This window comes from Bos taurus, chromosome 14 (assembly GCF_002263795.3).
Source record: "Bos taurus isolate L1 Dominette 01449 registration number 42190680 breed Hereford chromosome 14, ARS-UCD2.0, whole genome shotgun sequence".
NCBI classification, from domain to species: domain Eukaryota; kingdom Metazoa; phylum Chordata; class Mammalia; order Artiodactyla; family Bovidae; genus Bos; species Bos taurus.
Window position 1 is genome coordinate 50,804,325 of NC_037341.1, and position 15,551 is coordinate 50,819,875.

The 15,551-nt window shown below is 41.3% G+C and overlaps 1 protein-coding gene across 1 annotated transcript in view; it reads left to right on the forward strand.

Annotated features, from left to right (window-relative positions):
• The first annotated feature begins 1,226 nt into the window (after window positions 1-1,226).
• The window catches only part of CSMD3 (CUB and Sushi multiple domains 3), a 1,470,240-nt gene continuing 1,455,915 nt past the window's right edge, over window positions 1,227-15,551 (forward strand). Inside the window, exon 1 of the mRNA NM_001424929.1 lies at window positions 1,227-1,719. Coding sequence (NP_001411858.1) covers window positions 1,542-1,719 — 178 coding nt within the window. The 5' untranslated portion in view covers window positions 1,227-1,541. The remainder of the gene's footprint in view (window positions 1,720-15,551) is intronic.

Below are 15,551 nucleotides of genomic sequence, written 5' to 3' on the forward strand. Positions count from 1 at the left end.
CCTATAGACGCTCTCAGTGTGCCCACTTCCCGGAGGAAAACTCCCTCCAAATGCAATAGTCTTGCTCTTTTCAGCGGGCAGCTCCACATGAGCCCAGGGACAAAAGCTGGCCAGGGTACTCCTCGTGTGGTACACCGGACGGGAGCCATCATTTGTGGGCAATGGGGAGAGCTGCAAACTCACATGGGCGGTCCTCTTCACCAAGCCCTATAGATAGATACTATATAATTCCTCTGATAGCCTCTGGCACGCAAATGGAGACAGAAGCCTTTGCAATTATTTCTTCCAGAACCAGTGCTGCAGCCCTCCCCCTCCCGAGATGGTATCAGATTTCCCAAAAGGACAGATTTCCAATACGCGCCTAGTCTAAGGAACTTGTGGGTTATAAGATCTGGGCCAGGACCAACCAAAAAAGATTCGAAAATTGACATACAAAAGCAAAACACGCTGGTCTCCGGCGAAGCTCCCCTACACCTTCGGATGAGGGAAATAGGGTACCATTTAGATGTGAAAGAGAAGCGGGAGGCTTAGTAATAGCCAGTAGATGGCGCAAGAACTCTTCCCCTGTATGATGTTAACCCTTGAGTGGTGAGTTGGCGCTGCCAGGTCGAAACGTATAGATACATATGTTTTCCGTTTTGAAAGAACCTTCCCATTTACATATGCGGGACCGATTCAGAATTAAGACAAATGGGTATCTGTTCCAGATAACTACCACAATAAAGTAGTTTAACTGCAGCACACAACAGCTAAAACCTGTTTAGGGAATATAAAAAGACGAACTCTTTCGGAAGATGACTGACTCCCTCCCCACCTCACCTCCGCCCTGGTCACGGATTAAATCCGTTTACTTCGTGAATCAAAAAGACCCGGTTATGGGTTTACATCTAAGCACTTGAATGTGTAAATGCCTGTGTGCAAATAAATTCTGTGATCTCCCTTTTTCAATTAAATCACAGGATGATTAATGTGAGACGCCTGCCTGAAATATACTGCAACTACAGTAGTAACACATGTCCCATTATAAAGACGTGGCCATCGATGAAACCCGGTTCATTATCATCACAGTTCCCCTAAAAGCAATACAGATTCTCCGATTAAAATATTCCTCTAACATGTTTCTATAGTCACAGGCTGGAATGGAGAACTCACTAACATAATATTTCTTGGTCTGCTTTTAGAGGCAGAATTGATCTATTCGGGGGGGAAAAAAATCAAACCTCTTAATTTCAAATATTGTGGGGAGTTTGTCAAAGAGAGGAGCTGGGCTTTAAGAGGCTCACTAGTGGTTTCTGGTGGTTGCTATAACGAGCTGGAATTGAGGTAGGTTTTAGTGGAGGGGAAAAAAACGCACAAGAAAAGGCAGAATCCAGAGTAGCAGAGACTTTGTGCCCCCGTTGGAGAGAGATGGTTGAGTCCTCTTCAAGGTTGCTGTGGTATCCCAGAAACACCATTCACTTCGAGCTGTGACCGCGCACCAACAACAGCAACAACTCCACTGCGCCGGGCTGAGGAGCAGGAATTAGGAGCTCGCGAATAATATGAAAGGGATCCGCAAAGGGGAAAGCCGAGCGAAGGAATCCAAACCCCGGGAGCCTGGCACGAGAAAATGCGCTAAATGTGGCCGCCTAGACTTCATCCTGATGAAGAAAATGGGGATTAAAAGTGGATTTACGTTCTGGAACCTCGTCTTTTTATTGACGGTGTCTTGTGTGAAAGGTAGGCTTGCTTTCGGGGTCCCCTCTGCTTTGGATGGAGGTGAGCTGACTTGTCGCCAGAGACGGGTAGCTTACTTTGCAATTTGCACGGATAAAATAATCATGATTATACTGAAGGAGTCGATTCACAGCTCTTTTTCTCCCTCAGATAGGAAATGCATTTTGCTTGCCAGATTTGGCGTTCAATGCAGTGATTGAGCTTGTGCTCAATAAATATTCTTGCAGTATGCTCAAACGAATACGTGAGTTGGTTCCTATAGCCTCTAACTAGTGGATACCAGGCAGAATTCCTCTGCAAGACTTTTCTTGGTGATGAGGGTTACCTTGATTTCTAGTCAAATCAGTAGGGTTTGATGCTTTGGTTGGAATATTTATATTAAAGGCGCTCCTGGAAATGCTTTTTAACCCTTTCAGGTAGGAAAGTTATGTTAGGAAGGTGCTGCTTTTAAATGCATTAGGGCACAGGGGTCTTTCAAGAATCCCCCCACTCCCCACCCCCAACCAACATGAATGTGTGCATGCATTTGTAAATTATTTCTACGTGGGCTCTTTTGCACTGATAAATAATAGAGGCTGTTTCCTAGGTCCTGTGGTAGAGGTTTGGCTTAAAATGGGGCTTTTGAACGGTCTGAGACGCCAGGAAGTGTAACCAGGTACCTTTGGGGATGAATGAAGGTAGGAGGAAAGTCATCAGCTGAAGACCAAAAAGAAAATCCCCAGCAAGTCTCGGCGTTCAGACAGGTAGAGTGAGTGTCACATGCACAGACAAGGGGAGGAGGTGGGTGGGATGTAAAATTCAATCCTAAGCAGGAAGGCAAGGGACAGTCAGGATCACTGGAAGGAGAGCTGTCCTCTGGGAGAAAATAGATTCCCAGCTCTGTTCTACAACTTCTCCTGCGCCCTGCTGCCCATTAATTGCTGCAAAAAAAGAAAAGAAAGAAAGAAAACCAAAAAAAAAAAAACACCTCAGGCTGTGTTTATGACTCATGCTATCATTTTTGAATAACCACCTCCCCGTACTCATGGCAGCTCGCATAGACGCGACGGATGTCGTTTTCAGTGAAGCTAGTTTCAAATCCAGGGTGTCTGTGTGTCGGGGGGTGGGCGGTGGGGGCGGAGGGGGGGGGTGGCTGTTGGCCCGGGCGCGCCACCTCTGTCCTCACAAACTGGACGCTTCTTCCTTTGTAAAGGAGTGTCTCTCTGAACCGCAATCAGGCCGCATCTCTATGAAACAGTTTATTGTCCAGCTTGCAGCTGGCTGTCCCCCCACAGAAGGCAGTCCATTTGCATTCAGTGGAAATGATAATTCATGTTTTGGGTGGAGGGAGCTGGAAGGGTTACCTCTCCCTCTATTAAGGACCAATGATGGGCGACATGTTTCGAATTTTAATTGACATTCCTAAATGCCAAGAAGTCGTCCCAGGTCTCTGTGGCAGCAACTGCCTTGTAATCTTAACCTGCTCCTTAAAGCTTTACACCCCGCTTCGCCGACGCTCACCAGCCTCAGCGCAGCTTTGAGCCAAAACGCTCGTTCTCTACGGGCGCAACTACACAATCTAGTGTACAGAACGCGTCTTGGGTTGCTTACGAGGGGTTCTCGTCGCCGGCTCGACGTGTGAGGAGCCTCGCATTTATGCTTAGCTCGCCTGCCACTGACAGTCGGCGGTTAATGGATGGCCCTGGGGTTTGGCTGCTAGGAGCCGGCGACAGCTCCTGGCAGGAAAAAATGTTGAGGTGGCTCCTGCTAGATGCCCGGGGGGTTAAGTGCGAGTTTTCACGCGATACCTGTTGAGTCAAAACACATTGGAGGGCAGATGGAAGAGGGAGTCTCCGAAGCTGGACGAGCTTGCCAGGCTGACAAACCCAGAGCCCAGCAGCCTGCGATTACAGCCCGGCTGCCCGGACCTACCATATTTCCCAGATAAGCCGCGCCGATAGAAACGAAAGGCGCGTCAGTTTGCTTTAAATGGAACTGGAAATGAGAAACACCACCCCCCCCCCCCCTTCTCTACTCACAGCTCCTGTACTTTGGACTGAGATAATCGGTCCAAGGAATACATTCCAGTTTCGGGGACATCAGGAAGAAGGGGTGTTTCACACTCTGCTTTGATCTTGTCCAAAATAAATTTTCAACGGACCATTAATTTTTTTAATGGTGATAAGGTTCTTCATTGTCACTTATCTGCCACTTGAAAGGCATTTCTTATATTTTACAACTTGGAACGCCGTCCTCAGATTCTGAGACACAAACTTACAGACGATATATTCTTTAGATTTACTCCCGGTTGCCAGTGGTGCCAGTTTTCACGATTGCTTCTTCTTCTTCCCCTTCTCCCTATTTTTTAATTTCACCTACGTCTCAAGGCTTTTCCTAAAACCAAGATCGCAGCAATAGCTTGAATGTTCTTTCCCCCTAGTGTCTACAACCGCTTTTGTCTTCCACAGTGTTTTTCCTCCGGTCTCCCAGGCCCACGGGAAAGCTCGAAATGGGCAGGCTTTCTAAGGCTTCTGCAGGTTCTAATCTAGGGCTAAGGCTAAGGAAGTCTGTGGCGCATGCTTTTCCAGGTGAACAGCTCAGGCCTTGAGAATTCCACCTTTTGTCCACACTTTTCATCCTTTACTATCTCACCTCTGCCTGCAACAGCAATGACAAAGAGGCTCAGTGGGAGAAATAGCCTCAGACAAAGTGGGCTTCCGTGGTAGGCCTGAATCGCTCCAGTAGTATTAGAAAGAGAGGCAACCCTCTCTGGGCGTTTTATCTCCACTGTTGTCATCTGAAATAAAACGCCATGTAAGGCACCAAATTGGGGGTGGGGTGGGGGCTGCTTAGGCTGATGCATGCTGAAACACACACACGCAGCAGAGGTTTCTGAAATGCAGCCTGCAGCTGCAGCCTGCCTGTTTTAGGTTTCAGTCAGATAGAATATGTGAATCTTCAAGTCGTGCTTAAACGTCCCGCCCACATAAACAAACACTGGCAGGGTGCTTCCTCACACTCCTTGGGAGATCCCGGGGGAACGCACAAATCCTGCGGGGGACGGGGTGGGGGCGAGGTACAGAAAGCACTGACCTCCGAGGACAGCAGGTGGGAGCTGGCATGCTGCACCCCCTACCCTGTACTAGAGCCTGCTTTCAAGACTCCTTGCTGGACCCCCAGACTTCCAGAAGGATCTGCGTTTCTGCGTGCTCTGGGACTCCAAGGAGATATTACTCCTGCCATAGAGCTCTTGGGGAAGAGCCGAGCTCGCAGCTTGTCTCGCAGTTAATTAGTGCTGGCAAGGGTCGCGGTGTCCACGCAGGAGGAGAGCTGCCAGCAGCGCTCAGTAGCACCTTGTGCCCACCCCAGGGTGGCCGCGCCAGAGGTGTCAGCCCCAGGCTTGTGCTCAGGGTCTGATAACTCTTACTTTCCCGACCTCAGGGCGACAGTCTGACTTGTCAGTACCGTTAACAAAATTTCTGTCTCGTCTCGGGTCTCGAGAGAGCTTTACAAAGGTGGTCCTGTTGGGTTAATGTCTTTACAAGCCAAAACTGCACCCAACAAAAAGCCACCCACTGCCACCGCCACCATCAAAACCCTTCCCCTGAATCTAACAAGACTGAGTCAGCTGCTGAGAGACAATCTTCTTGTTTGGGTCGGGGTCCTTGTCCTGCTGCAGTCTGGTCAGGTAGCCCTCCCTTCCAACTGTTTCTCTGGAAATACTTTATTGCTTCTAGAAGACCAGATTCCCCAAAATATTCATAGACCACTGAGGTTGAATTGAATGCCTGACTTGGCCTTTGGCGATTGTGACGGGGTGTGTGTGTGTGTGTGTTGCTGGGAGGGGAATTCCACACGGATCAAGGCGGAAGAGACTTCTGGAGGCCTCAAGGGTGGGTGTGGGTGTGTGTCCGAGATGGACAGGGTGGCGGGTTACACAATGTGTGTTTCTGTTCCCGGATCCTATTTGGTCGGTGGTGCTGCGACCACTGCTGTCAGGAGTCCCGGTGGAGGCACAGAGAAAGCTCCGTTTTCCCAAGCTGACCCCAGCGCTGCTCTCACCAAAACAACTTCTCTAACAGGCTCTTCGGGAGTTCAAAAAACTCACCGGAGAAGGAGTAATGGGGGTTGATTCCCCTCTTCCATCCGCTTCAACCCCTTCCCTGCTCTGTCGCTGGGGGGAAAGCAAGCAGGAGGCAGTCCCAGGACTGGAACTCTACAGGGCTCTGTTGGATCCCAGGGGAAAGCGCAGAAGAAATGAAACAGCACAGGGTCATCCCGGTTGTCCTCTGGTCCTCTCCCCACCCCGCAGGAGAGGCCAGCTGAGGGCTGAAAGCGGGGCAGGAATGGGAATTTCAGCGCAGTGCAGAATAATACGAAGCAGAACAACCAAAGAAAGAAAGATAAATTCAGGCAGCCAGGCGATTTCCCTTCTCCTTGAACACGGCGCCTTTGGGGAGGCTTTGCACTACCGAGTTGCTAAGCCAATCCAATTTACCGCCCTCAAAAGGCTTCAGTAGCTCCCAGAATTCTGAGCTGAACTTTCCCTGGACAGTTAGTTACCAGTTGAAATCCTTCTAAACTATCATACTGCAGCCCCATATTTCCAGAATCTTTTGGTATTGAGGGGGTTGGGGAGGACGTTGGGGCTGCTTTAAGCCCATGTAGAAGAGTGAGTGGGTGAGCAGAAATTATTAAGGAGCAGGTTTCAGGCTGTGGAAAACCTGATGGCAGCTCCTTTAAGAGCCTTCAAGGAGAAAAGGGATAGAATTTACTCAATAGATTATATACTCCAGGAGCATAGATTTCGTTTCAGTAGTTATTAGTGTTCATGATATTAATTAGTGTTACTATTTATGGGATAGCTGAATAGATGTGGGGTACACATCTTTTCCCTGAACACACAATTTACTGTCTGCAGAAACTGTAAAATATTGAAATAAAGCAGTAGCAAGTGGCATCAATATAGGATTTTAAAAGTGGCAAGCTCTGGCATAAGTGACATCTGATAAAACAAAAAGTAAGAAAGATAGCAATTAATGATGCCCTCCCACACAAATAGAAACAACCTCTAATGCTAAAATACCCATTTAGTCTCCAACACTAAGTGAAAGCATCTAAACTTTGTTTCTTACATCTCCAAACACACTTCTCCTTGATGTCCTGAAAGTTTTATTTTCTTCTACTTAATATCACAGTCTCCAGAAAAGGCTTCAGGATATTAAGTACTTTCAATGTTTTGTCCAGCTTGGAAAATAACTTTGAAGCCTCAAGCAACATTTCTGGTGAGGAAACTGGTACTTCAAGTAACATGACTATTTGAGAAAATATGCCATCTTGTACTTTGAATTCCAATTTTCAAAGTTGGAGAGATTAGAAGCAAAATGACTGCAAACCAAAAGATTAGCAAAATATGCCTGAGTTGCCAATAAGGTCATTTTATTTTTGCTCTATATACATTAAAACATAGCTTCTTTTTCTGTCTCTTTTTCCCACAGCCCTTATTCATAATCCAAAGTGGTGTGTAGTTTATACATACAGTGGCAGTTTTAATTTGGATTTTGGATGAGGTCTGGTAGAACAGATAAAGTCATTATCCATTTATCTTTTCTCTTTCAAAGTGAGCAGGTGGGGTGATTCATTGTACTTTCCAGGGAGATCAATCTCCAAGTCTACAAGATTTTCTCAGAATTAGACCCCTTGGAAGGTCCTCATTCTCATCAGGAATATCAATTTTATAGGAATTCCACTGAGAAAAATCAATTTGTTGAATACCTTCCAGTATTCATAGTCTCAATGCTAGTTATCATCTTTCTTTCTCTCACGCCTCTAATCTTACTGCTATATAATGCATTCATGCTATCACACCTTTTGCTAAGCTATCGCTTGGTGCTAACTAAAGATTCTTAAGGATTAATACTTTTTCATATAATCACAATCTGTCACCCAAAAGCCAATTTGAAACCTCTAAAAAGTCAAAATTTATAAGATTATCATATACATCATGTACCTTGTAACTGGAAAACAAGAATATCAATGATAATCATGTGTCATTAGATATGTCAAAATGTTCTATTTGCTCAAAAAAGATTGCACAGCAGTGATTTCAAAATGTTCCTCAACAAGTAGCATCCTTTGGAAACTTGTTAGAAATATGAATTCTCAGACTCCCACCCCAGGCCTATTGAAACAGATGCCCTAGTGGTTGGACACCCACATAGGTATTTATAACAAGTCATCCAGGTAATTCTATTGGCTCTAAAGTTTGAGAAACACTAAAGCAAGTACTCTGGAGCCACCAAGACCTGAAGCAGGAAAAAAAAATAAATTGCCAGCAACTATCTTTGTAATAGCAACTCAGTTTTCCTAAAATTCATTTTCATTATCTGTTAAAAAGGAAATTAGAATTTCGGTAGAAAGATTATGCATGCAACATATATAGTGCCTGACACTAGGAGCTATCATCACTGCTATTAAAATACACTTCCATGCACAAAGCCAGTGACTCTCACACACTTCATCCCTAGCATTACCAGCCCTAACTTGTCCACCATAGTAAATAAAAAATACAGCATCTTCTCTCTAGCTATTATTTCACTTTGGCTAAGTTCCTGGGCTATTATACATTGGAAAAACACTCTGAAATTTCTGCTTATCACCTTTACACAGTTACTCCAGGTGCTGGCTCTATGAATCAGGGGCAGAATCATAGCTTAAATATGTTACTCCTACTCCTAGGCTAATTTCATTTGTTGTGTTCCAATACTGATTTATTTTAATATTGATTGACTAATGTACTTACATGAATTTGTTAATTCATCTTGTTACAAATTCATGGTACTTACAGGGTTGGAAGAGTTCTTACATACCAGCTAGTTCACTGTTTATATTTTATACAATAAATGCACATGTCTAGAAAGAATAAGTGCTTTTTTCACTAGGTTAAAAATATAATTAGCTCCAGAATTGAGACTAGATCATTGGGCTTTCAAGTTTATGTTCAACTCTATTTCTACTGTACCTTATCAATTTTACTACAGAATTTTCTCGAATGGCACCAATGAAGACAATCACAAATCTAATATTTGAGAACCATATGCCAATTAGTACCATACAAGAATACTAGTGACTATATGTTTTTATGGTATTGTTTTTTGATGCTAACTACTTATTTTGTAAAAGAAAAAATAAACAATTTTGGAATGAAAATATTTTCTAAAACTATTATAATATGTACACCAAATAAAATCATCGTATATTCAAGGCTATTTTTGACATTACATGGTTGTAAAAACAAAATTAGAGGACTGTTTTTTAGTCTCATAAAGAACTTAGATTCCTGGGTCAGAAAGATCCCTTGGAGAAGGGAATGGCAACCCACTCCATTATTCTTGCCTGGAAAATTCCATGAACAGAGGAGCCTACAGTCCATGGGATCTTAAAGTGTCAGACACAACTGAGTGACTAACACTTTCACTTTTTCAAAGAACGTAGAGGGATAGTACTTAAAAATCAACCTCTTGTTTATTTCTTCCCATAATCTAGACATAATTTCTTATTTAAAGCCTTTTAAATCTAGGAAATCTGTTCCTAATTTATTTTATTCATGGTTTTATATATTTACATCATATTAACATAAGATGTATGCATTCTGTCTCATCTACATTACATTTGCACATTTCTCTCATATGATCTAAATAAGATGATGGTATCGTAAAATTCTACCACAGAAATAATAGTATATTTTATAAATATATAAATAGTAAATTTTATAAATTTATAGTATATAAATATACTATAAATAGTATATTTTATAAATTAAAATTGTAAAAACAATCAATAATCTGAAGGGCTAGCTTCAATTTTAGTGATCTGTGATATTTCTCTAAGGTCTCTTCAAGGTATGGGAGTAAAATTTCCAAAATAATGAATGCTGCTAAATTTGAAGTGCTTACAAGTTCAGAAAGTGATTGAATTACATAAAAAGTAATGAGTGATTCTCTGAAAAGCTGAGTTTGTAATGTTCAAGATTATAAAGTTCTTACTTCCTTTGCTCTATGTTAGCAAATTTTAAAGAATTTTTTTAATTCCATAGTTTAAAGTAATGGTAAGCATTTTTCTTTTTTTAAACTATGACAGTTTAAGAAATGCAGTTGCATACCATTTTGAAAGGAAATTTATAAATGGAAATAGACTCTCAGAAGTGAATTTGTTAACTTTTAAATAACTGAAAAAACAACAGCTATGCTTAGTTTATACAAGTCCATCAGATTATACAAGATTCCAGAATGCTCAGAGGTGCTTCACATATGTGAATGAACATGTGCTCAGTCATATCTGACTCTTTGCAACCCCATGGACTGTAGCCCACCAGCGAATTCTCCAGGGAAGAATACTGGAGCAGGTTGCCATTTCCAACTTCAAGGGATCTTCCCAACCCAGAGATTGAACCCACATCTCTTTTGTCTCATGCATTGGCAAGGAGATTCTTTACCACTGAGCCACCTAGGAAACACACTTCATATATAGAGAGGATATAAGATGTTATTATGTCAGGGGAAATGGTATCAAAATAGGCATGTGCCTTTACTGTATAAAATTTGAGCCACAAGAAGCTCTGTTCTAAGCCTTTTAAATAGAGTGTGTTAACTACATCTCAAACAATGGTTCTCTCTCTTTTTCCTGCTTAGAATTCTAACAAGCATCTTGTGAGATAGCTGTTATCTCCTACGTATAGATTATTATCTCCATTTATAAATTATCCACATTTCCTGGGGCCAGAGAGGTACAATGATTTTCCAGGATCGTTGTTTAGCTAGTGGTTGGATGAAATCTGAAATCATAATAGATTCATAAGTTCATAGACTCATTAAACAATAAAACTATAAATGACCAAGTTTCTAATTAAATTTCTTCATTTTTATGAGAAAAACTGAAATCTTGACAATTTAACTTAAAAGATAGACTAGTGTTAATGTCCATGTGTTTTATATATATATATATATATATATATATATATATATATCACATTGTATGTAATACGCAACTTCTCAGTTTTGTAATTTTCAACATCTTTACTTAACTTGCCTAACTTTACTCTCTTAATTATTCTGTAAGATGGTTGTGAAAGCTATTTTTCAGTTTTATATACAATAGTAAGTGAAGCAAAGGAACAATGCATAAGTTAAATATGTCACTATAAGACAAAAAACTATTTAGTGAATTAAGGGCAAGAAAAAAAATCAAAACATATATTTTTAGATTTTAACCAGTACTCCTGAGTAAAATTTTAAAATTTATGAATGTAAATGAATTTATGGACTTCACATATAAAATATGTGGGCATAAAATTATTTACCAGTAGAAGGAAATGGCAACCCACTCCAGTACTCTTGCCTGGAAAATCCCATGGATGGAGAAGCCTGGTAGGCTACAGTCCATGGGGTCGCAAGAGTCGGACACGACTGAGCGACTTCACTTCACTTCACTAGTATCATAAGCCTTGGCAAATAAATTAATTCTATTTGGTACCTTAATCTTCCATTTAGTTCTACAGAATTTAAGGATGGGAAAACTCTTATAACTAACTTGTCTAGTGTCTAATAGTCAGAGAATGTGCATTAGATTTATATGTGGGGGTATGGGAAGGTGCTTTTTAAAAGAACATTCCTATCCAAGCTTTATCCCCTTGCTCTACTTCCTACCATAATTACATCCTAGTTAAAAGTGCACGTGTAGGTGTACATCTTCACATAATGAGCAGACTGTTCTGAAAAATGAAGAGATTTGCCACACAATAGAATGCAAAACAGTCCTTCAGTTCTCTGTCCAACACGTTTCTTTTTATTGCTGTGCTTAGTCAGTCTTCTAGGACTCTTTTCAACCCAGTGGACTCCAGCCCACCAGGCTCCTCTGTCCATGGGGATTTCTCCAGGCAAGAATACTGGAGTGGGCTGCCATGCCCTTCTCCAGGGAATCTTCCCAACCTAGGGGTTGAACTCAGGACTCCCACATTGCAGGTGGATTCTTTACCAGCTGAGCTACCAGGGTAGCTCTTCTTTTTATTGGATACTGCCTTATGAGCTTCCTTTATATGTATGCTAAGTCACTTCAGTCATGTCCAACTCTTTGTGACCTCATGGATTTAAAGCTGCCAGGCACCTTTGTCCATAGGATTCCCCAGACAAGGATACTGGAGTGGGTTGCCATGTCCTTCTCCAGGGGATCTTCCTGACCTGGGGATTGAACCTGTATGTTTTAAGCATCTCCTGCATTGTCAGGTAGGTTCTTTACCACTAGCTCCACTTGGGAAGCATCATTTAGCCCTAATTTGTTTATGTAATAAAGCTACTTGAGAGGAGAGACCATTGTGCCTATGTCCAAATCCTGACCAGGCTCAAAATAATATTTCCTGAAGTAATTGTGTAAGGTGACACAGATACATGAGTGTAATAATACTGGTAAATGAGAATCTTAACATGCCATCTAAGGATTAACTATAAATTAAATGGGGGCATTGAAATTACATCATTGTCTAAAAAAGAAAAAAATATACACACATTAAATTATACTTAAGCACTCAAAATTAGCATTACATTTTCCTTTGAAGGTGATAACATATATTTTTATATGCAACAGAAGTACTATTGCACTGCAGTCCTTTCTGAACTTTAGACTATCCCAATATAAATATATACTTGTCCTTTTCTACTTGAAATATTAAAACTTTGTGAGTGTATTCTTAGAGATGTCATTTTAACCTATATTTTCAGTGTTAAAGTTCAGATAGCCTAACAATGCCCTCACATGTATTACCCATAGAATATAATTATTACATTGGACAATTTATTTGGGACATTGTTATTTTAAATAGTTTTGCATCTTAGAACAGCTAGGCATAAATTTCTCCACAGTTGCCAAAATTTAGGTCTTTTACCTGAATTGTTACACATTTTACCTGATTGTTACACATACCATCTGTCTTCAAGTCTATTACCTGCAATTATACATTCCAGAATTTTATTTAATGATTAAAATTGACTAATAGTCAGCCAAGGATCTCCATTTTAAAAATGATCCTACTGTAATAACTCACTGTAGTCTATTGAAAGTTTAAATCACAAACTCACTTGATGTTTTTGTTTTCATGAGCTTGGTGAAGAGAAAAAAAAAAAAGACTGATAATTAAAATGCCTTTTTCTTGAGCTTGTTCACATCCCATTAGCCATTTGTTTATATGTTCACATCTGCTTAATAAAATTAACAGTTTTAACAGTTTTAAACAATGAAAATTGTTTCACTGATATTATTCTAATTTCTAAAATATCTATTTTAGTTTTCTACGGGGAATAGCTTTTTTTTGTTTGTTCACACTCTGAGGGTTATCTGATTAGAAAGAAATGTGAAGGAAAATGTTTTAAAATTTCAATTTGAATGCTTACATGCTTAGTCACTCATCATGTCTGACTCTTTGTGACCCTTTAGGCTGTAGCCTGCCAGGTTACACTGTCCCTAGGCTTTTTCAGGCAAGAATACTGGAGTGGGTTGCCATTTTCTTCTCCAGGTTATATTCCTGACCCCTGGATCAAACCTGGGTCTCCAGTGTTTCCTGAATTGCAGGTGGATTCTTTATCCATTGGTACCTGGGCTCATCAACTGAGTCAGTAAAAAATAAAATTTTAAGTTATATTTTATTATGAACGTTTTAATATAGAGAAGTAAAAATGAGTCTACTTCATTGTTATTCTATTAAAGCATAAAAAGATGCTGTTAAAAGACTTTAACTTCACAATGGAAGTGAGAAATCGATTTAAGGGACTAGATCTGATAGACAGAGTGCCTGATGAACTATGGTTGGAGGTTCGTGACATTGTATTGGAGACAGGAATCAAGACCATCCTCCAGAAAGAGAAAGGCAAAAAAGCAAAATGGCTGTCTGAGGAGGACTTACAAATAGCTGTGAAAAGAAGGGAAGAGAAAAGCAAAGGAGAAAAGGAAAGATATACCCATTTGAATGCAGAGTTCCAAAGAATAGCAAGGAGAGATTAAGAAAGCCTTCCTCATCAATCAATGCAAAGAAATAGAGGAAAACAACAGAATGGGAAAGACTAGAGATCTCTTAAAGAAAATTAGAGATATCAAGGGAATATTTCATGCAAGATGGGCTCAATAAAGGACAGAAATGGTAGGGACCTAACAGAAGCAGAAGATATAAAGAGGTGGCGAGAATACACAGAAGAACTGTATAAAAAAGATCTTCACGACCCAGATAATTACGATGGTGGGATCACTCACCTAGAGCCCAGACATCCTGGAATGTGAAGTCAAGTGGGCCTTAGGAAGCATCATTACAAACAGGGCTAGTGGAGGTGATGAAATACAAGTTAAGCTATTTCAAATCCTGGAAGATAACGCTGTGAAAGTGCTGCACTCAATATGCCAGCAAATTTGGAAAACTCAGGAGTGGCCACAGGACTGGAAAAGGCCAGTTTTCATTCCAGTCCCAAAGAATGGCAATGCCAAAGAATGCTCAGACTACTACACAATTGCATTCATCTCACACGCTAGTAAAGTAATGCTCAAAATTCTCTAAGCCAGGCTTCAGCAATACGTGAACCGTGAACTTCCAGATGTTCATGCTGGTTTTAGAAAAGGCAGAGGAACCAGAGATCAAATTGCCAACATCTGCTGGATCATGGAAAAAGTAAGAGAGTTCCAGAAAAACATCTGTTTCTGCTTTATTCACTATGCCAGAGCCTTTGACTGTGTGGATCACAATAAACTGTGGAAAATTCTTCAAGAGATGGGAATACCAGACTACCTGGCCTGCCTCTAGAGAAACCTGTATGCAGGTCAGGAAGCAACAGTTAGAACTGGACATGGAACGACAGACTGGTTCCAAATAGGAAAAGGAGTATGTCAAGGCTGTATATTGTCACCCTGCTTATTTAACTTATATGCAGAGTACTTCATGAGAAATGCTGGGCTGGAGGAAGCACAAGCTGGAATCACGATTGCCGGGAGAAATATCAATAACCTCAGATATGCAGATGACACCACCTTTATGGCAGAAAGTGAAGAAGAACTAAAGAGCCTATTGATGAAAGTGAAAGAGGAGAGTGAAAAAGTTTGCTTAAAGCTCAACATTCAGAAAACTAAGATCATGGCATCCGGTCCCATCACTTCATGGCAAATAGATGGGGAAACAGTGGCTGACTTTATTTTTCTGGGCTCCAGAATCACTGCAGATGGTGATTGCAGCCATGAAATTAAAAGATGCTTACTCCTTGGAAGGAAAGTTATGAGCACCCTAGACAGCATATTAAAAAGCAGAGACATTACTTTGCCAACAAAGGTCTGCCTAGTCAAGGCTATGGTTTTTCCAGTGGTCATGTATGGATGTGAGAGTTGGACTATAAAGAAAGCTGAGGGCCAAAGAATTGATGTTTTTGAACTGTGGTGTTGGAGAAGACTCTTGAGAGTCCCTTGGACTGCAAGGAGATCCAACCAGTCCATCCTAAAGATCAGTCGTGGGTGTTCATTGGAAGGACTGATGTTGAAGCTGAAACTCCAATACTTTGGCCACCTGATGCAAAGAGCTGACTCAGTTGAAAAGACACTGATGCTGGGGGAAAGATTGAAGGCAGGAGGAGAAGTGGAAGACAGAGGATGAGATGGCTGGATGGCATCACCCACTCGATGGATATGGGTTTGGGTGAACTCTGGGAGTTGGTGATGGACAGGGAGGCCCAGTGTGCTGGGGTTCATGAGCTCACAAAGGGTCGGACTCGACTGAGCAACTGCACTGAACTGGATTTGTAATTTTTAGTAATGGCTTTGTTTTTGATGTTTAAACT